General features: G+C 48.8%; 1 protein-coding gene across 1 annotated transcript in view; it reads left to right on the plus strand.

The window, feature by feature from the left end:
* The first annotated feature begins 4,110 nt into the window (after positions 1-4,110).
* Positions 4,111-20,748, plus strand: part of LOC121272864 (immunoglobulin superfamily DCC subclass member 3-like) — a 56,168-nt gene continuing 39,530 nt past the window's right edge. Inside the window, exons 1-4 of the mRNA XM_041179698.1 lie at positions 4,111-4,180; positions 13,695-14,000; positions 19,143-19,287; positions 20,473-20,603. Coding sequence (XP_041035632.1) covers positions 4,111-4,180; positions 13,695-14,000; positions 19,143-19,287; positions 20,473-20,603 — 652 coding nt within the window. The remainder of the gene's footprint in view (positions 4,181-13,694; positions 14,001-19,142; positions 19,288-20,472; positions 20,604-20,748) is intronic.

The following is a 20,748-nucleotide window of genomic DNA, read 5'->3' on the forward strand; positions in this document are numbered from 1 at the left end:
TCACTGGAACAATGCAGCAAGCCAAGGACAGACATGTGGGCAAGAGAGCAGGGTGGAGTGTTAAAATGGCAAGCGACAGGGAGGTTTGGGTCATTCTTGCGGACAGACCGCAGGTGTTCTGCAAAGCGGTCGCCCAGTTTACGTTTGGTCTCTCCAATGTAGAGGAGACCACATTGGGAGCAACGAATGCAGTAGACTAAGTTGGGGGAAATGCAAGTGAAATGCTGCTTCACTTGAAAGGAGTGTTTGGGTCCTTGGACGGTGAGGAGAGAGGAAGTGAAGGGGCAGGTGTTGCATCTTTTGCGTGGGCAAGGGGTTGTGCCATAGGAGGGGGTTGAGGAGTAGGGGGTGATGGAGGAGTGGACCAGGGTGTCCCGGAGGGAGCGATCCCTACGGAATGCCGATAAGGGGGGTGAAGGGAAGATGTGTTTGGTAGTGGCATCATGCTGGAGTTGGCGGAAATGGCGGAGGATGATCCTTTGAATGCGGAGGCTGGTGGGGTGATAAGTGAGGACAAGGGGGACCCTATCATGTTTCTGGGAGGGAGGAGAAGGAGTGAGGGCGGATGCGCGGGAGATGGGCCGGACACGGTTGAGGGCCCTGTCAACGACCGTGGGTGGAAAACCTCGGTTAAGGAAGAAGGAGGACATGTCAGAGGAACTGTTTTTGAATGTAGCATCATCGGAACAGATGCGACGGAGGCGAAGGAACTGAGAGAATGGGATGGAGTCCTTACAGAAAGTGGGGTGTGAGGAGCTGTAGTCGAGATAGCTGTGGGTGTCGGTGGGTTTGTAATGGATATTGGTGGACAGTCTATCACCAGAGATTGAGACAGAGAGGTCAAGGAAGGGAAGGGAAGTGTCAGAGATGGACCACGTGAAAATGATGGAGGGGTGGAGATTGGAAGCAAAATTAATAAATTTTTCCAAGTCCTGACGAGAGCATGAAGCAGCACCAAAGTAATCATCGATGTACCGGAGAAAGAGTTGTGGAAGGGGGCCGGAGTAGGACTGCAACAATGAATGTTCCACATACCCCATAAAGAGACAGGCATAGCTGGGGCCCATGCGGGTACCCATAGCCACACCTTTTATTTGGAGGAAGTGAGAGGAGTTGAAGGAGAAATTGTTCAGCGTGAGAACAAGTTCAGCCAGACGGAGGAGAGTAGTGGTGGATGGGGATTGTTCGGGCCTCTGTTCGAGGAAGAAGCTAAGGGCCCTCAGACCATCCTGGTGGGGGATGGAGGTGTAGAGGGATTGGACGTCCATGGTGAAGAGGAAGCGGTAGGGGCCAGGGAACTGGAAATTGTTGATGTGACGTAAGGTGTCAGAGGACTCACGGATGTAGGTGGGAAGGGACTGGACAAGGGGAGAGAGAAGGGAGTCAAGATAACGAGAAATGAGTTCTGTGGGGCAGGAGCAAGCTGAGACGATCGGTCTACCGGGGCAGTTCTGTTTGTGGATTTTGGGTAGGAGATAGAAGCGGGCTGTGGGATCTCCCTCCCACAGCTTCCAACCTGATAGTTGCCCAACCTCGGACGGCCCGCTTCTATCTCCTACCCAAAATCCACAAACAGAACTGCCCCGGTAGACCGATCGTCTCAGCTTGCTCCTGCCCCACAGAACTCATTTCTCGTTATCTTGACTCCCTTCTCTCTCCCCTTGTCCAGTCCCTTCCCACCTACATCCGTGAGTCCTCTGACACCTTACGTCACATCAACAATTTCCAGTTCCCTGGCCCCTACCGCTTCCTCTTCACCATGGACGTCCAATCCCTCTACACCTCCATCCCCCACCAGGATGGTCTGAGGGCCCTTAGCTTCTTCCTCGAACAGAGGCCCGAACAATCCCCATCCACCACTACTCTCCTCCGTCTGGCTGAACTTGTTCTCACGCTGAACAATTTCTCCTTCAACTCCTCTCACTTCCTCCAAATAAAAGGTGTGGCTATGGGTACCCGCATGGGCCCCAGCTATGCCTGTCTCTTTATGGGGTATGTGGAACATTCCTTGTTGCAGTCCTACTCCGGCCCCCTTCCACAACTCTTTCTCCGGTACATCGATGATTACTTTGGTGCTGCTTCATGCTCTCGTCAGGACTTGGAAAAATTTATTAATTTTGCTTCCAATCTCCACCCCTCCATCATTTTCACGTGGTCCATCTCTGACACTTCCCTTCCCTTCCTTGACCTCTCTGTCTCAATCTCTGGTGATAGACTGTCCACCAATATCCATTACAAACCCACCGACACCCACAGCTATCTCGACTACAGCTCCTCACACCCCACTTCCTGTAAGGACTCCATCCCATTCTCTCAGTTCCTTCGCCTCCGTCGCATCTGTTCCGATGATGCTACATTCAAAAACAGTTCCTCTGACATGTCCTCCTTCTTCCTTAACCGAGGTTTTCCACCCACGGTCGTTGACAGGGCCCTCAACCGTGTCCGGCCCATCTCCCGCGCATCCGCCCTCACTCCTTCTCCTCCCTCCCAGAAACATGATAGGGTCCCCCTTGTCCTCACTTATCACCCCACCAGCCTCCGCATTCAAAGGATCATCCTCCGCCATTTCCGCCAACTCCAGCATGATGCCACTACCAAACACATCTTCCCTTCACCCCCCTTATCGGCATTCCGTAGGGATCGCTCCCTCCGGGACACCCTGGTCCACTCCTCCATCACCCCCTACTCCTCAACCCCCTCCTATGGCACAACCCCTTGCCCACGCAAAAGATGCAACACCTGCCCCTTCACTTCCTCTCTCCTCACCGTCCAAGGACCCAAACACTCCTTTCAAGTGAAGCAGCATTTCACTTGCATTTCCCCCAACTTAGTCTACTGCATTCGTTGCTCCCAATGTGGTCTCCTCTACATTGGAGAGACCAAACGTAAACTGGGCGACCGCTTTGCAGAACACCTGCGGTCTGTCCGCAAGAATGACCCAAACCTCCCTGTCGCTTGCCATTTTAACACTCCACCCTGCTCTCTTGCCCACATGTCTGTCCTTGGCTTGCTGCATTGTTCCAGTGAAGCCCAACGCAAACTGGAGGAACAACACCTCATCTTCCGACTAGGGACTTTACAGCCTTCCGGACTGAATATTGAATTCAACAACTTTAGGTCGTGAGTCCCCTCCCCCATCCCCACCCCCTTTCTGTTTCCCCCTTCTTTTTTTTTCCCAATAAATTATAAAGATTTTCCTTTTCCCACCTATTTCCATTATATAAAATAAAAAAAAAACCCACTAGAGCTATACCTTGAGTGCCCTACCATCCATTCTTAATTAGCACATTCGTTTAGATAATATCACCAACTTTAACTTTAACACCTATGTGTTCTATTGTACTATTGTTGTTGACATCTTTTGATGATCTGCTTCTATCACTGCTTGTTTGTCGCTACAACCACACCAACCCCCTCCACCTCTCTGTCTCTCTATCTCTCCGCCCCCCACACACACACCTTAAACCAGCTTATATTTCAGCTCTTTCCTGGACTCGAACTCAAGTTCTGTCGAAGGGTCATGAGGACTCGAAACGTCAACTCTTTTCTTCTCCGCCGATGCTGCCAGACCTGCTGAGTTTTTTAAGCTTGGTCAGCTCCTGTTCCTCTCCACTTACTGATCTCTAACCACATTGTCCTATCAGTATCCTCTGAATAAAAGACTCTGTGGGGTGTTAAATTGTGCCCTTGTTTTATTTTCCACATCACATCAGGGAGCTTTTGAGTGTTTAACCTTCAGTTAATTACCCCCTGGTCCTAATCAATTTCTATCTGGTAATTGGCCAGTTAATTGACCAGCCCTGTGAGATTATTCCCCCACACCCCTGCATATATCAGTGTCTGTCTTTTGACAGACTGTGAATGAAGGGTAAACAATAAGAAACGGTGGGGGTGGGGGTGGTGGGGGGAGGTTGTCCTCAACTGTAGGCAATCAGACTTGGTCAGCGAGCGAGCGAGAAGGGGCAAAGGAATCTCTCAGCTTTACAAACCTACTTGGAAACCGAAAGGGACCAAAACAGCAGAGGTTCCCCGCACAAACTGCCTGTCCGAGCAAGACGATAATGTTGGAGACTCCACATTGCCATCCCTGAGTTTGTTAAAATTCACAGAATGACGGAGTTTGCACCCGAGCCACAGGCTGGAGTTTGGCTCACGTTGCTGCTGCTGTCGCTAACGTTGGGTAAGTCGTGGATTGCAGTTTGTCTCCTTTTTGTGAAACAATGGGTTGGGGGGCGCCCTGTGAGGGGGTGCTGGGTCTAAAAAACTTCACACCATTTGCATTTCAAAACAAAACCCTTTCTGCATAAAAATTGTCTTCACTTAAATTGGAGAGTTTAACACTAAGAAATTTCCAGTTCTTTCCCCACTGCAGTAGTGAAAAGTTTGATGCCTTGTTGCCAGATGCTGTGTAATCTCTTCATACAAATCTCTTCCCTTGATATCGAGGCTAACTGATTGTCCTTTTATTCATGTGAAATGTGTTGCTCACTGATCGCAAGTTCCTGATAAGCAGCGGCTTCTCTCTGAGCTTTCTCTGTTTGGGGTTTCAACACATTCCCAGCAGATTTTGGAAGGAATCCTACATAGCCATGTCTGAAATGTGTAATTGGTCACAAAGGTTTGGAGAGTGAGTCAGGGGCACTGCAGTGATTTAGGAAGGGCAGTGCTGTGGGCCATAGTCCCTGCTCCGTGTGTGGATTCAGATTTTCCCATGTAAGCAGAGAGAGGATGGAGAGATAAAGAGTTGGGGGGTTGGGTGGAATCAGATATAAATCGCGCAGGCCTCAGTCAGTTTCTCAATGTCAAATTTAATACTTTATAAATAATCAACATTTCAATGCAGTACCGAGGGAGTGCCGCACTGTTGGAGGGTCAGTACCGAGGGAGCGCCGCACTGTCGGAGGGTCAGTACTGAGAGAGCGCAAGAAGTTTAGGAGCAATGCTGAGCATTAGAACTGTCTGCGTGTTTCTTTGAAATATATCACTCCCTTGTCATTCTGCCCCCCAATCTTGTTTGAAGCCTCTGACTAGCTGGGGGAAATCTCCAGCTGACCTCCATATCTCACCTGTCTATGCTCAACATAGAAGCCCCTGATCCCCAGATCTGCCTCTTCCCACCTACCGCCTACACTGCCCCACCCCCACCATCGTCTTCTTTCCCAACCCCCTGACATCTGTCCACTTATCAACATGGGTCACAGGTTAGGAGCAGGAATGCAGGCTGACCCCCACCCTCCCAATGCACCTCTCCTTATCCCAGACAGACTGAGACCAATTCCACATGACCTCCTGGTCCTGCCAAGATCAGCTAACTCAACAAAGCCTGTGGGATCTTCCTGTTTTGTATTGCTCAGTGTTGACCTCAGTTTGTGGGGAGGGGTTGACCTCAGTGTGGATGGGAGGAGTGCATTTACCCAGCAGGGTAGCATTCTGAACCTTGCTAAAGAAGGTTATTGGTCCTCAAGGAAGGGACTGAGTTTGTTCTATAACTGGCCTGTTGCTGCTTACTTTGACTAGTTAATGGCTAGTGACGGTCTCTCACTAGTTGAAAAGACCAGTTAGCGAGGGGGCAGGCGTGAACTATATATCAGTACATCCCAGCTTCTGTTTAATACAGTCCCTGCTGTCTACAGATGATGGTGTTCAGATCCTGATACCCTAAACATGTCAGAAGGAGGCATAACTCACAAAATGCACCTCCACCCAACTCATCAGGTAGCAGGCAGCCGTCAACTTAACCCCTGTCCCCAGGGCCGAGGTTAAGTCTAGGTAAAGTTACACAGTTGACTGAAGATGTTTTATATCAAGATTGAATTGCAATACACTGCAGATATAATTACAGTTCTTCTAACAACACAGTTAGTGTTGGGACATTCCGTCGTAGACAACAGATGTGGAAACCATACATACACCATTGCAAGTCAGTGTGTGTGGAACCCATACCCAAAAGAGTGTCAGCGTGTGTGGGACCCGTACCCCAGTGAGAGTCAGTGTGTGTGGGTCCCATACCCCAGTGAGAGTCAATGTGTGTGGGATCCGTACCCCAGTGAGAGTCAGTGTGTGTGGAACCCGTACCCCAGTGAGTGTCAGTGCGTGTGGAACCTGTACCCCAGTGAGTGTCAGTGCTTGTGGAACCCGTATCCCAGTGAGAGTCAGTGTGTGTGGGACCCGTACCCCAGTGAGAGTCAGTACGTGTGGAACCTGTACCCCAGTGAGTGTCAGTGCGTGTGGAACCCATACCCCAGTGAGTATCAGTGTGTGTGGGACCCATACCCCAGTGAGAGTCAGTGTGTGTGGACCCACAGAAACTTCCTGTGTGGGGAACTGTAACCCATTAAGAATCAGTCTCTGTGGGCGCGGTACCCCAATATCAGCCCATCCCAGAAAGCAGGGTGTGAAGGTCTATATCGAGGTGAATTTAAATTGTGTTTGGTGTATTATTTTTACATGTGGATGACTGTCTCTTATGTGGACGATCCCTGTCTAAAGTAGTAAAGCTGAAACCCTCTCCCCCAAAGATAAATGTGAATTCACTTTGTGTCTCTGCCCTATTGTACCCTGCAGCAGACCCAGACGACTGGGGTTGGATGAACTCTGCACCAGCTCCTCTCCGTCTTTCTCCAAAGTGAATCCAGTGTCCTTTTAAGGCTTTAATGAAATTATTTGGAGTGTCTGAGCCACAGAAGCAGCAGGAGTTCAGCGCTGCATTCACAGCCTGTCAGCCCGTACAATGGAACAGGCAAAGGGTTCAAGAGCACCCAGGTCCTATTCAACACAAGTCATTTGTCAACTCTAGCTCCTGTTTCACAGAGTCAAAGTCAGCAGTCAGCCATCACTGTGACACCCAAGCAGATTGTATCTTGTGATTTTCTCCTCTTCACGCCTCAGGCTGCTGAGTTTTACTGGGATAGCATGTCACAATCGACATCTTCCCCTTGGATACCCCCAAGTATCAGCCTACACAGTGAGTGGAGGCAATTGAACTGAAAAGCAGCACATTTGAGTTCAACACTGTTCTCATTAACAGCCAAGTAAATAGACAGTGATATATAATACCGTATGTTATACTCCATCTGTGTGTGGTATAACACTGTTAGTCTATGTCACTGCAGTATATAATACTGTGTTCGACTGTGTCACAGTGCGGTATATAGTACTGTGTTAGACTGTGTCACAGTGCGGTGTATAATACTGTATGTTAGACTGTGTCACTGTGCGGTATATAATACAGTGTTAGACTGTGTCACAGTGCGGTGTATAATACCGTGTGTTAGACTGTGTCACAGTGCGGTATATAATACCGTGTGTTAGACTGTGTCACAGTGCGGTATATAATACTGTGTGTTAGACTGTGTTACAGTGCAGTATATAATACTGTGTGTTAGACTGTGTCACAGTGCGGTATATAATACCGTGTGTTAGACTGTGTCACAGTGCGGTATATAATACCGTGTGTCAGACTGTGTCACAGTGCGGTATATAATACCGTGTGTTAGACTGTGTCACAGTGCTGTATATAATACCGTGTGTTAGACTGTGTCACAGTGCGGTATATAATACCGTGTGTTAGACTGTGTCACAGTGCGGTATATAATACCGTGTGTTAGACTGTGTCACAGTGCGGTATATAATATCGTGTGTTAGAATCTGTCACAGAGCGGTATATAATACTGCGTTAGACTGTGTCACAGTGCGGTGTATAATACCATGTGTTAGACTCTGTCACAGTACGATATATAATACTGTGTGTTAGAGTGTGTCACAGTGCTGTATATAATACCGTGTGTTAGACTGTGTCACAGTGCGGTATATAATACTGTGTTAGACTGTGTCACAGTGCGGTGTATAATACCGTATGTTAGACTGTGTCACTGTGCGGTATATAATACAGTGTTAGACTGTGTCACATTGCGGTATATAATACCGTGTGTTAGACTGTGTCACAGTGCGGTATATAATACTGTGTGTTAGACTGTGTCACAGTGCGGTATATAATACTGTGTGTTAGACTGTGTCACAGTGCGGTATATAATACTGTGTGTTAGACTGTGTCACAGTGCGGTGTATAATACCGTGTGTTAGACTGTGTCACTGTGCGGTATATAATACTGTGTGTTAGACTGTGTCACTGTGCGGTATATAATACTGTGTGTTAGACTGCGTCACAGTGCGGTATATAATACCGTGTTAGACTGTGTCACAGTGTGGTATATAATACTGTGTTAGAGTGTGTCACTGTGCGGTATATAATACCATGTGTTAGACTGTGTCACAGTGCCGTATATAATACTGTGTTAGAGTGTGTCACAGTGCGGTATATAATACCGTGTGTTACACTGTCACAGTGCCGTATATAATACCATGTGTTAGACTATGTCACAGTGCGGTATATAATACCATGTGTTAGACTGTGTCACAGTGCTGTATATAATACCGTGTGTTAGACTGTGTCACAGTGCGGTATATACCGTGTGTTAGACTGTGTCACAGTGCGGTATATAATACTGTGTGTTAGACTGTGTCACAGTGCTGTATATAATACCGTGTGTTAGACTGTGTCACAGTGCGGTATATAATACCGTGTGTTAGACTGTGTCACAGTGCGGTATATAATACCGTGTGTTACACTGTCACAGTGCTGTATATAATACCGTGTGTTAGACTGTCACAGTGCGGTATATAATACCGTGTGTTAGACTGTGTCACAGTGCGGTATATAATACCGTGTGTTAGACTGTGTCACAGTGCGGTATATAATACCGTGTGTTAGACTGTGTCACAGTGCGGTGTATAATACCGTGTGTTAGACTGTCACAGTGCGGTATATAATACCGTGTGTTAGACTGTGTCACAGTGCGGTATATAATACCGTGTGTTAGACTGTGTCACAGTGCTGTATTTAATACCGTGTGTTAGACTGTGTCACAGTGCGGTGTATAATACAGTGTGTTAGACTGTGTCACAGTGCGGTGTATAATACCGTGTGTTAGACTGTGTCACAGTGCTGTATATAATACTGTGTATTAGAGTGTGTCACAGTGCTGTATATAATACCGTGTGTTAGACTGTGTCACAGTGCGGTATATAATACTGTGTGTTAGACTGTGTCACAGTGCAGTATATAATACCGTGTGTTAGACTGTGTCACAGTGCGGTATATAATACCGTGTGTTAGACTGTGTCACAGTGCGGTATATAATACCGTGTGTTAGACTGTGTCACAGTGCTGTATATAATACCGTGTGTTAGACTGTGTCACAGTGCGGTATATAATACCGTGTGTTAGACTGTGTCACAGTGCGGTATACAATACTGTGTTAGCATGTGGCACAGTGCAGCATATAATACTGTGTGTTAGACTGTGTCACAGTGCAGTATATAATACCGTGTGTTAGACTGTGTCACAGTGCGGTATACAATACTGTGTTAGCATGTGTCACAGTGCAGTATATAATACCGTGTGTTAGACTGTCACAGTGCAGTATATAATACCGTGTGTTAGACTGTGTCACAGTGCTGTATATAATACTGTGTATTAGAGTGTGTCACAGTGCTGTATATAATACCGTGTGTTAGACTGTGTCACAGTGCGGTATATAATACTGTGTGTTAGACTGTGTCACAGTGCTGTATATAATACCGAGTGTTAGACCGTGTCACAGTGCGGTATATAATACCGTGTGTTAGACTGTGTCACAGTGCAGTATATAATACCGTGTGTTAGACTGTGTCACAGTGCGGTATATAATACCGTGTGTTAGACTGTGTCACAGTGCGGTATATAATACCGTGTGTTAGACTGTGTCACAGTGCTGTATATAATACCGTGTGTTAGACTGTGTCACAGTGCGGTATATAATACCGTGTGTTAGACTGTGTCACAGTGCGGTATACAATACTGTGTTAGCATGTGTCACGGTGCAGTATATAATACCGTGTGTTAGACTGTGTCACAGTGCGGTATATAATACCGTGTGTTAGACTGTGTCACAGTGCGGTATACAATACTGTGTTAGCATGTGGCACAGTGCAGCATATAATACTGTGTGTTAGACTGTGTCACAGTGCGGTATATAATACCGTGTGTTAGACTGTGTCACAGTGCGGTATACAATACTGTGTTAGCATGTGTCACAGTGCAGTATATAATACCGTGTGTTAGACTGTCACAGTGCAGTATATAATACCGTGTGTTAGACTGTGTCACAGTGCGGTATATAATACTGTGTGTTCGACTGTGTCACAGTGCAGTATATAATACCGTGTGTTAGACTGTCACAGTGCAGTATATAATACCGTGTGTTAGACTGTGTCACAGTGCAGTATATAATACCGTGTGTTAGACTGTCACAGTGCTGTATATAATACCGGGTGTTAGACTTTGTCACAGTGCGGTATACAATACTGTGTTAGCATGTGTCACAGTGCAGTTTATAATACCGTGTGTTAGACTGTGTCACAGTGCGGTATATAATACCGTGTGTTAGGCTGTGTCACTGCAGTATATAATACCGTGTGTTAGGCTGTGTCACAGTGCGGTATATAATACCGTGTGTTAGGCTGTGTCACAGTGCAGAATATAATACCGTGTGTTAGACTATGTCACAGTGCAGTATATAATACCGTGTGTTAGACTGTGTCACAGTGCGGTATATAATACCGTTTGTTAGACTGTGTCACAGTGCGGTATATAATACTGTGTTAGCATGTGTCACAGTGCAGTATATAATACCGTGTGTTAGACTGTATCACAGTGCAGTATATAATACTGTGTGTTAGACTGTGTCACAGTGCGGTATATAATACCGTGTGTTAGACTGTCACAGTGCGGTATATAATACCGTGTGTTAGACTGTGTCACAGTGCAGTATATAATACCGTGTGTTAGACTGTGTCACAGTGCGGTATATAATACTGTGTGTTAGACTGTGTCACAGTGCGGTATATAATACTGTGTGTTAGACTGTGTCACAGTGCTGTATATAATACCGTGTGTTAGACTGTGTCACAGTGCCGTATATAATACTGTGTTAGAGTGTGTCACAGTGCAGTATATAATACCGTGTGTTAGACTGTGTCACAGTGCGGTATATAATACCGTGTGTTAGACTGTGTCACAGTGCAGTATATAAAACCGTGTGTTAGACTGTGTCACAGTGCGGTATATAATACCGTGTGTTAGACTGTGTCACTGCGGTATATGATACCGTGTGTTAGACTGTGTCACAGTGCTGTATATAATACCGTGAGTTAGACTGTGTCACAGTGCCGTATATAATACCGTGAGTTAGACTGTGTCACAGTGCCGTATATAATACTGTGTTAGCGTGTGTCACAGTGCGGTATATAATACTGTGCGTTAGACTGTGTCACAGTGCGGTATATAATACTGAGTGTTAGACTGTCACAGTGCGGTATATAATACCGTGTGTTAGACTGTGTCACAGTGCACTATATAATACCGTGTGTTAGACTGTGTCACAGTGCGGTATATAATACCGTGTGTTAGACTGTGTCACAGTGCGGTATATAATACCGTGTGTTAGACTGTGTCACAGTGCAGTATATAAAACCGTGTGTTAGACTGTGTCACAGTGCGGTATATAATACCGTGTGTTACACTGTGTCATAGTGCAGTATATAATACTGGTGTAGGGAAGGGGTCTTGGTATAGTGAGTGGCTTGTCAGGGTAGAGATGGCGCCAATGTGGTGAGAAGGATGTCAGGGCAGTGAGGGGGGCATGGTGGGGGCAGCAACGGAGGAGGGGGCAGCAAGGGAGGGCACCGTGGGAGCAGCAAGCCGGGTGGTGGGGCCTTCGGGGAAGCGAGGGGGAGGCCCATGTGGCCATCAAGGGGCGTGGCAGCAAAGGGAATTGGAGCAGTGACCAAGGTATCAAGGCTTTGAGGGATGTTGGGGTAGAGAGGAGATGGCTGGGCATTGCAGTGAGTTGCCTACAGGGATGGATATTGTCTACTGATGGTTTCACTGTTCTCCTCATCCTGACTGACAGGCTTCCCATGACGATTGGGTTATGAGGGCAGCTGTTTTCTGGGCCCTGTCTCCTGCAGCTCCAGGCCAAGGGCGAGATGCATTTAGGGGCAAGAGTCAGGTCTCAGAGGTGGACTGAATGGTATCATTCAACATCTCATCCCCAGGATAATCTAATCATTCTTCAGAAAGCAGAGGAAAGGGTTTTGACTGACATTGAGTCATGGGAACATCCCCTTCCACTGACACATGCAGCTGAGGCTGGGCAGATGGATTCCTGGGCGTTTGAGCTTCCCTCTTGGTGGGGGAAGGGATGGAGTTTGGTGGTGGGGGGGAGCTCCTGTTGTCCTGAGTGGCTTTCCTGACCTCCAGCATTTACACATCCTGAACTCCAGCCTGTCCACAGACAGGCAGGGTCCACTGATGGCCTGGGTTTCTATGGAGTTGGGAGCCAGCCACCAATCTCTCCCCGAGGGTGTCAACCAGTATTCACCACCACCCGCAGGCACATTGTTCACCATGCAATTCACAGGCAGGCCGACAGTTCAAACAGTAAAACCTATCAGCATCAAAACTCTTATTCAGGCTGTGACAACAATGAAGGAACTGTTGTATTGCTCAGTGACCACAGTGAAAAGCAAGCAATAGTGTCATCTTTCAGCTCAGTCCCCTAAACCCCAAACACTTGCTGGGCTACTGGCTCCTCTGGGGCTATACTCTGCTACCTCATCTGTACCCATCTGAAAGTCTGAGTCTAGCTACTCCACTGTGTGGCCCTGCCACAAACTCCTCTGCTGTTCTCACCTGAGCTGTCCAGAGGCAAACATTATACCAGGAGCCCCAGACACTGAGCAGGTGAGTTTGATGATGACATTGTAGAGGCAGCTTTACTCTGTATCTAACCCCGTGCTGTACCTGTCCTGGGAGTGTTTGATGGGGACACTGTAGAGGGAGCTTTACTCTGTATCTAACACCGTGCTGTACCTGTCCTGGGAATGTTTGATGGGGACAGTGTAGAGGGAGCTTGACTCTGTTTCTAACCCCGTGCTGTACCTGTCCTGGGAGTGTTTGTCTTTGAGGAATGTACATGGGCTGTCAAGTAGTGATCGGCAAGAGGAAATCTTTATTAACCACATCAAATCATATTAACATCTTAAACATCTCAATCAGATCACCCAGCCGTGTCCTACACACAAGCCTACTCCGTGCAACCAGTCCTCAATATTGAACTGTTTTAACCCCGGGCTTGTTCTGGTGAATCTGCCCCACGCTGCCTCTAAACATCAACCATTTTAATCATCAACAGATGCAGATGGTGAGGGGGGCGGAATTCCTTTCTGAGGTGCAGTGCCCAGAACTGAATGTAGATGGGTAATAAAGAAAAAATACTGCCGGTGCTGGTATTCGGAAACAAAAACAAAAACTGCTGGGGAAACTTGGCAGCTCTGTCAGCATCTGTGGAGGGAGGGAGAGAGAGAGAGAGAGACAGAGCTAACGTTTCGAGTCCATATGACCCTTCTTGGCTCATGAAGAAGGGTCCTACGGACTCGAAAGGTTAACTGTTTATATCTCTCCCTCCCTCCACAGATGCTGACAGAGCTGCTGAGTGTCCCCAGCAGTTTTTGTTTTCATTTTGTGAATGTCGACGGGGGTCTGACTCACGCTGTCCTGCTGTGGTCTGACTTGTTCCTGTGTTTGGTTGCAGATGTTGGGTTGTTGTCTGAACTCAGCTTTGTGGAGGAGCCCAGTGATGTGATTGCAGTGAAGGATCGGCCCCTGGTGTTAAACTGCCGGGTGGAAGGAGTTGAACCCATTACCATCACGTGGAGGAAAGATGGTTTTGCGCTGAGGGAGAGTCCCCGGGTCTCATTACTCAACAACGGCTCTCTCTGTATCCGAAACTTCCTGAAGAAGAAGGAAAACAATGAGTCTGACGCTGGGGAGTACGACTGTACAGCACACAACCGATTCGGTCTCTTACTCAGCCGCAAGGCCAGGGTGCAGGTGGCAAGTATGTGGTAACCCACTCACCCCCTCACCCCCCAGACCCCCTCCCCCTCACCCAGACCCCCTCCCCCTCACCCAGAACCCCTCCCCCTCACCCAGACCCTCCTCCCCCTCACCCAGACCCCCTCCCCCTCACCCCCCAGACCCCCTCCCCCTCACCCAGACCCCCTCCCCCTCACCCAAACCCTCTGTCCCCCTCACCCAGACCCCCTCCCCCTCACCCAGACCCTCTGTCCCCTCACCCAGACCCCCTCCCCCTCACCCAAACCCTCTGTCCCCCTCACCCAGACCCCCTCCCCCTCACCCAGACCCTCTGTCCCCTCACCCAGACCCCCTCCCCCTCACCCAGACCCTCTGTCCCCCTCACCCAGACCCCCTCCCCCTCACCCAGACCCTCTGTCCCCTCACCCAGACCCCCTCCCCCTCACCCAGACCCTCTGTCCCCCTCACCCAGACCCCCTCCCCCTCACCCAGACCCCCTCCCCCTCACCCAGACCCCCTCCCCCTCACCCGGACTCCATCGCCCAGATCCTCCTACCCCTCACCCAGACCCTCTGCCCTCTCACCCAGGCTCCATCACCCAGACCCTCTTGCCCTTCACCCAGACCCTCCTCCCCCTCACCCAGACTCCACCACCCGGACCCCCTCCCCCTCACCCAGGCTCCATCACCCAGACCCTCCTCCCTTTCACCCAGACCCTCCTCCCCCTCAACCAGACTCCACCACCCGGACCCCCTCCTCCTTACACAGGCCTCTCCCCGCCCCCCCAACCTGGATCTGCTCAACTGGGCAGCGTCTCCCGATTCCCACCTACCCTTGTCCCCTTCTTCCAGGCCCCTTCTGTTCCTCCGGACCCTGTCCCCTCACCCAGAACTCTTCCCCCTCAACTGGATCCCCTCTTCCTTACCCAGGGCTCCTCCCCTGGACCCCCTCACCTATACACCCTCTCCCAATTTTCCCTGCCCCCACCCACCTCTTCCCCTATTTCCAGACCCCTTCCGTTCCCCTGGACCCTGTCCACCTCTCACAGATCCCCACCCCCTGACCCTTCGGACCCCACCCTTCACCTGGATCCCCTCACCCAGACCCTTCCTCCCCCACCCAGACCCCCTCCTCTGGAGCCTCATCCTTGGCCCCCCTCCCCACACCTGGACCCACCTGCCAGACCTTAACTCCTCACCTTCTCCCAGATGCTCTTCCCTGGACCCCTTCCCCCTGGCACCCTCAACCCCTCCCCTCACCAGGACTCCTTCACCCAGAGCCCCTCTCCCTGGTGTCATGGTATTGTCACTGGAGTGGTAATGCAGGGACTCAGGGTAATGCTCTGGGGACCCGGGTATGAATCCCACCACGTCAGATGGTGGAATTTGAATTCAACAAAAATCTGGAATTAGAAGCCTAATGATGACCATGGAACCATTGTCGATTGTTGTAAAAACCTATCTGGTTCACTAATGTCCTTTAGGGAAGGAAATCTGTTGTCCTTACCTGGTCTGGCCTACATGTGACTCCAGACTCTCAGCAATGTGGTTGACTCTTAAATGCCCTCTGAAATGGCCTAGCAAGCCACTCAGTTGTAACAAACGGCTACAAAGTCATCAAAAAAAGAATGAAACCGGACGGACCACCCGGTATTGACCTAGGTATCGGAACCAACAACAGCAAACTCAGCCCTGTTGACCCTGCAAAGCCCTCCTAACTAACATCTGGGGGCAAGTGCCAAAATTGGGAGAGCTGTCTCACAGACTAGACAAGCAACAGCCTGACATAACCATACTCACAGAATCATATCTTAGAGATAATGTCCCAGACACCACCATCACTATCCCTGGGTATGTCCTGTCCCACTGGCAGGACAGACCCAGCAGAGATGGCAGCACAGTGGTATACAGTTGGGAGAGAGTTACCCTAGGAGTTCTCAACATTGACTCTGGACCCCATGAAGTCTCATGGCATCAGGTCAAACATGCACTAGGAAACCTCCTGCTGATTACCATGTACCGCCTTCCTTCAGCTGATGAATCAGTGCTCCTCCATGTTGAACACCACTTGGAGGAAGCACTGTGGATGGCAAGGGCACAGAATGTACTCTGGGCAGGGGACTTCAACGTCCATCATCAAGAGTGGCTTGGTAGGGCCACCACAGACTGAGCTGGCCGAGTCCTAAAGGACATAGCTGTTAGACTGGGTCTGTGGCAGGTGGTGAGGGAACCAACAAGAGGGAGAAACATACTTGACCTCCTCCTCACTAACCTGCCTGCCACAGATGCATCTGTCCATCAATGTGTCGGTAGGAGTGACCACCGCACAGTCTTTGTGGACACGAAGTCCCACCTTCACATTGAGGATACCCTCCATCGTGCTGTGTGGCACTGCCACCGAGCTAAATGGGACAGATTTCAAACAGATCTACCAACTCAAAGCTGGGCATCCATGAGGCGCTGTGGGCCATCAGCAGCAGAATTTTACTCAACCACAATCTGTAACCTCATATCCCCCATTCTTCATTGAACAGGGTTGATCCTCTGGCTTGGTGGCAATGAAGAGTGCAGGAGGGCATGTCAGGAGCAGCACCAGGCATACCTGAGAATGAAGTGTCAACCTGGAGAAGCAACAACACAGGACTACTTGCATCCAAACAGCATAAGCAGCAAGTGATAGACAGAGCTAAGCGATTCCGCAACCCACGGATCAGATCTAAGCTCTGCAGTCCTCTACACCAGTCGTGAATGGTGGTGGACAATTAAACAACTCACTGGAAGAGGAGGCTCCACAAATATCCCCATTCTCAATGATGGAAGAACCCAGCACTTCGGTGCAAAACATAAGGCTGAAGCATTTGCAGTCATCTTTAACCAGAAGTGCCGAATGGATGATCCATCTCGGCCTCCTCCAGAGGTCTCCAGCATCACAGATGCCAGTCTTCAGCCAATTCGATTCACTCCATGTGATATCAAGAAATGGCTGAAGACATTAGATACTGACTGCAAAGGCTATGGGCCCTGACAATATCCCGGCAATAGTACTGAAGACTTGTGCTCCATAGCTTGCCACATCCCTAGCCACACATTTCTAGTACAGCCACAACACTGGCATCTATCCAGCTATGTGGAAAATTGCCCAGATATGACCTGTACACCTAAAACAGGGCAAATCCAACCCAGCCAATTACTGCCCCATCAGTCTACTCTCGATTATCAGCAAAGCGATGGAAGATGTCATCAACAGTGCTATCAAGTGACACTTACCTACTCCCTGATGCTCAGTTTGGGTTCCACTAGGGTCATTCAGCTTCTGACCTCATTACAGCCTTGGTTCAAACATGGACTAAAGAGCTGAACTCCTGAGGTGAGTTGAGAGTGACTGTCCTTGACATCAAGGCAGCATTTGACCAAGTGTGGTATCAAGGACCCCTAGCAAAACTGGAGTCAATGTGAATCGGGAGGAAAACTCTCCGCTGGTTGGGGTCATACCCAGCACAAAGGAAGGTGGTTGTGGTTGTTGGAGATCAATCATCTCAGTCCCAGGACATCACTGCAGGAGTTCCTCAGGGTAGTATCCTCGACCCAACTATCTTCGGTTGCTTCATCAATGACCTTCCTTAACATCATAAGATCAGAAGTGGGGATGTTCGCTGACGATTGCACAATGTTCAGCACCATTCACGACTCCTCAGATACTGAAGCACTCCATGTCCAAATGCAGCAAGACCTGGACAATATCCAGGCTTGGGCTGACAAATGGCAAGTAACATTCACGCCACACAAGTGCCAAGCAATGACCATCTCCAACAAGAGAGAATCTAACCATCGCCCCTTGACATTCAATGGCATTACCACCACTGAATCCCCTGCTATCAACATCTTGGGTGTTACCATTGACCAGAAACTGAACTAGACTAGCCATATAAATACTGTGGCTACAAGAGCAGGTTAGAGGCTGGGAATCCTGCAACAAGTAACTCACCTCCTGACTCCCCAAAGCCTGTCCACCATCTACAAGGGACAAGTGTGATGGAATACTCCCCACTTGTCTGACTAGTGCAGCTCCCACAATACTCAAGAAGCTTGACACCATCCAGCACAAAGCAGCCCCGCTTGATTGGCACCACATCCACACATTCACTCCCTCCACCACCAACACACAGTAGCAACAGTGTGTGTGCCATCTACAAGATGCACTGCAGGAATTCATCAAGGCTCCTTAGACAGCACCTTCCAAACCCACAACCTCCACCATCTAGAAGGACAAGGGCAGCAGACACATGGGGAACACCACCACCTGGAAATTCACCTCCAAGTCACTCACCATCCTGACTTGGAAATATATTGGCCTTTCCTTCATTATCGCTGGGTCAAAATCCTGGAACTCCCTCCCTAACAGCACCATGGGTGTACCTACACCACAGGGACTGCAGCGGCTCAAGAAGGCAGCTCAGCACCACCTTCTCAAGGGCCATAGGAATGGGCAATAAATGCTGGCCCAGCCAGCGAAGACCACATCCCATAAATTAATCATTAAAAAAAAGACACCCTCCCCTTACCCGGACACCCTCCCCCTCACCTGGCCCTCCCCTCCGTTCCTCATTATGACACCCCTCCCCCTTTACCACGCCTCATCCCAGTCCCCTCGCCCCCTATGATCCCTCACTCTCTCTTTCCTGCATGTTGCCTAGCATTATGTACCATTTCTATCCATTTGTATGTATCTCTCTCCCTCTATTACCTCTCTCCTTTATCTCATCTTCCCTCACAATGTCGACTTCCCTTTCTCTCTGTATCTCTTTGATCTGTCTTAATTCCCATTCTGGCTTTCTATATCTCTTTCTACCTCCCTTTTCACTTCCCCCTCTCTATCTATTGCTAACACTATTTCTTACTCTGTCTGTCTCTGTCTCTGTTCCATCTTTCCATTCCTCTATTCCATCGGTTTATCTCCCTTTCTTTGTGTTACTGTCTCTTCGTCTCTGTGTGTCTCCCTCTCTCCTTCCCATTCCCTCCATCTCTATCACTCACTCTATCTCCTTGTCATTCTTCATCTCTTTCTGTGACTCTTCAAAACTCTCTGCCTTGTCTGAGACCTCTGCCAATTTGCTGACTATGATCTAATAATGAACCTTCTTTTTCCCGTTGCCTTTCCAACCCAGCTCTGCCTCGATTTCAGACCCACCCGCAGTCTATGAAGGTGCAGCTGGGAGGTGTGGCCCGTTTTGAATGTCACATCTATGGTGTTCCTGAAGCCACAATAACTTGGGAACTCAATCGTGTTCCTTTGAACATGGATGATGCAAGGTGAGTCACACATTTCCAACCAACTCATAGGATTTATATCTATTGAGTCAATGGCGTGTGGCAATGCACAAGGCCAGGAGCTGTGCTTAGCAGAAATAGGAGTTACAGAGAGGGAAGCAGAGGTAACAGAACATCAGAGGTAACTCACTCCCCAAATCGTTCATCTTTGTATTTCCTTTATAATTTTCTATGTCAGCATTCATAATGGTCAGAGCCTATGTAAACTCGTAACGCTGTAATGACACCCTCTGACCAGAGGTGATGCTGTAGCTCCTGAGAGTGGAGTAGCAGTGTGAAAGTTTATATAGGCAGATTCCAATGCAATTGGAAATGCTAGTATTTCTTATGGAAATAGTTGAAAGGATGTACAAATGGCGGGGAGATTTTTAGTATACTGTACAGTGATAGGTGTATACATTATTCCTGGGAGACTTGGTGCCTCCTGTCACACCAGGGCATCAGCAGATCTGTAGAATTATGGCTCCCACCTTCCCATCGTTAAATTTATATACATTTTTATTTATTTTCAAAAACTGTGTCAGCTGTGAGATAATTTGTAGCATTCTCGCCTGAATGAGATGGACCTGGGTTCAAGTTCCAATCCAGAGACTTGAGCACATAATCTACACCTAAACTCCCAATGCAGTACTGAGGGAGTTCTGCACTATCAAGGGGTCTGTACTGAGTAGGGGGGGGGGGGGCTGCACTGTCGGACGGTCAGCACTGAGGGAGTGCTGCACTGTCAGAGAGTCAGTGTTGAGAGAGTGTCACACTGTCAGAGGGTCAGTACTGAGGGAGAGCCGCACTGTCAGAGGGTCAATGCTGAGAGAGTGCTGCACTGTTGGCGGGCCATCTTTCAGATGAGGCATTAAACTGAGGGCCTGTCTTGCTGTAAAAGATCCAGCAGTTGCTATGTTGAAAAGCAGGGCAGAGTATTCTCTCGTGTCCTGGGTGAATTTTTACACCTCACCCAATATCTCAAACAAGTGATTATTTGATCATATTTTGCTTTAAAGTTTGTGAGAGTTTGCTGTGTGTAACTTGGTTCCTGCAGTGTTTTCTGCCCTTTAAAAGTATTTCATTGAATTGTAAAGCCCTTTACGATGTGAAGTGTCAATGTGGAGGTGCACTCCCTGCAGGTTCACATAGCGTTGTTGGACTGACTGCCTCTGCCTTGGTTTCCAGGTATACTCTGCTACCAACTGGTGTTCTCCAGATCACCAGAGTACAGCAACGGGACCTCGGCACTTATCGCTGTGTGGCTGTCAACATTGCAAATACAAGAGCCAGTCAGGAGGCTACACTGAGCCTGTCGGGTCAGTACGACAGCTCAACTCTCATCAGACTCACCCACCCTAACCATCACTCGCAGCCTCGTTTCATCACCACACCCCTACCCCCACCCCAACCCTAACCACCACACACCTAACACCACCCCACACCCCTACCCTCACCCCCACC

Source organism: Carcharodon carcharias, chromosome 36 (assembly GCF_017639515.1).
Source record: "Carcharodon carcharias isolate sCarCar2 chromosome 36, sCarCar2.pri, whole genome shotgun sequence".
Lineage (NCBI taxonomy): Eukaryota > Metazoa > Chordata > Chondrichthyes > Lamniformes > Lamnidae > Carcharodon > Carcharodon carcharias.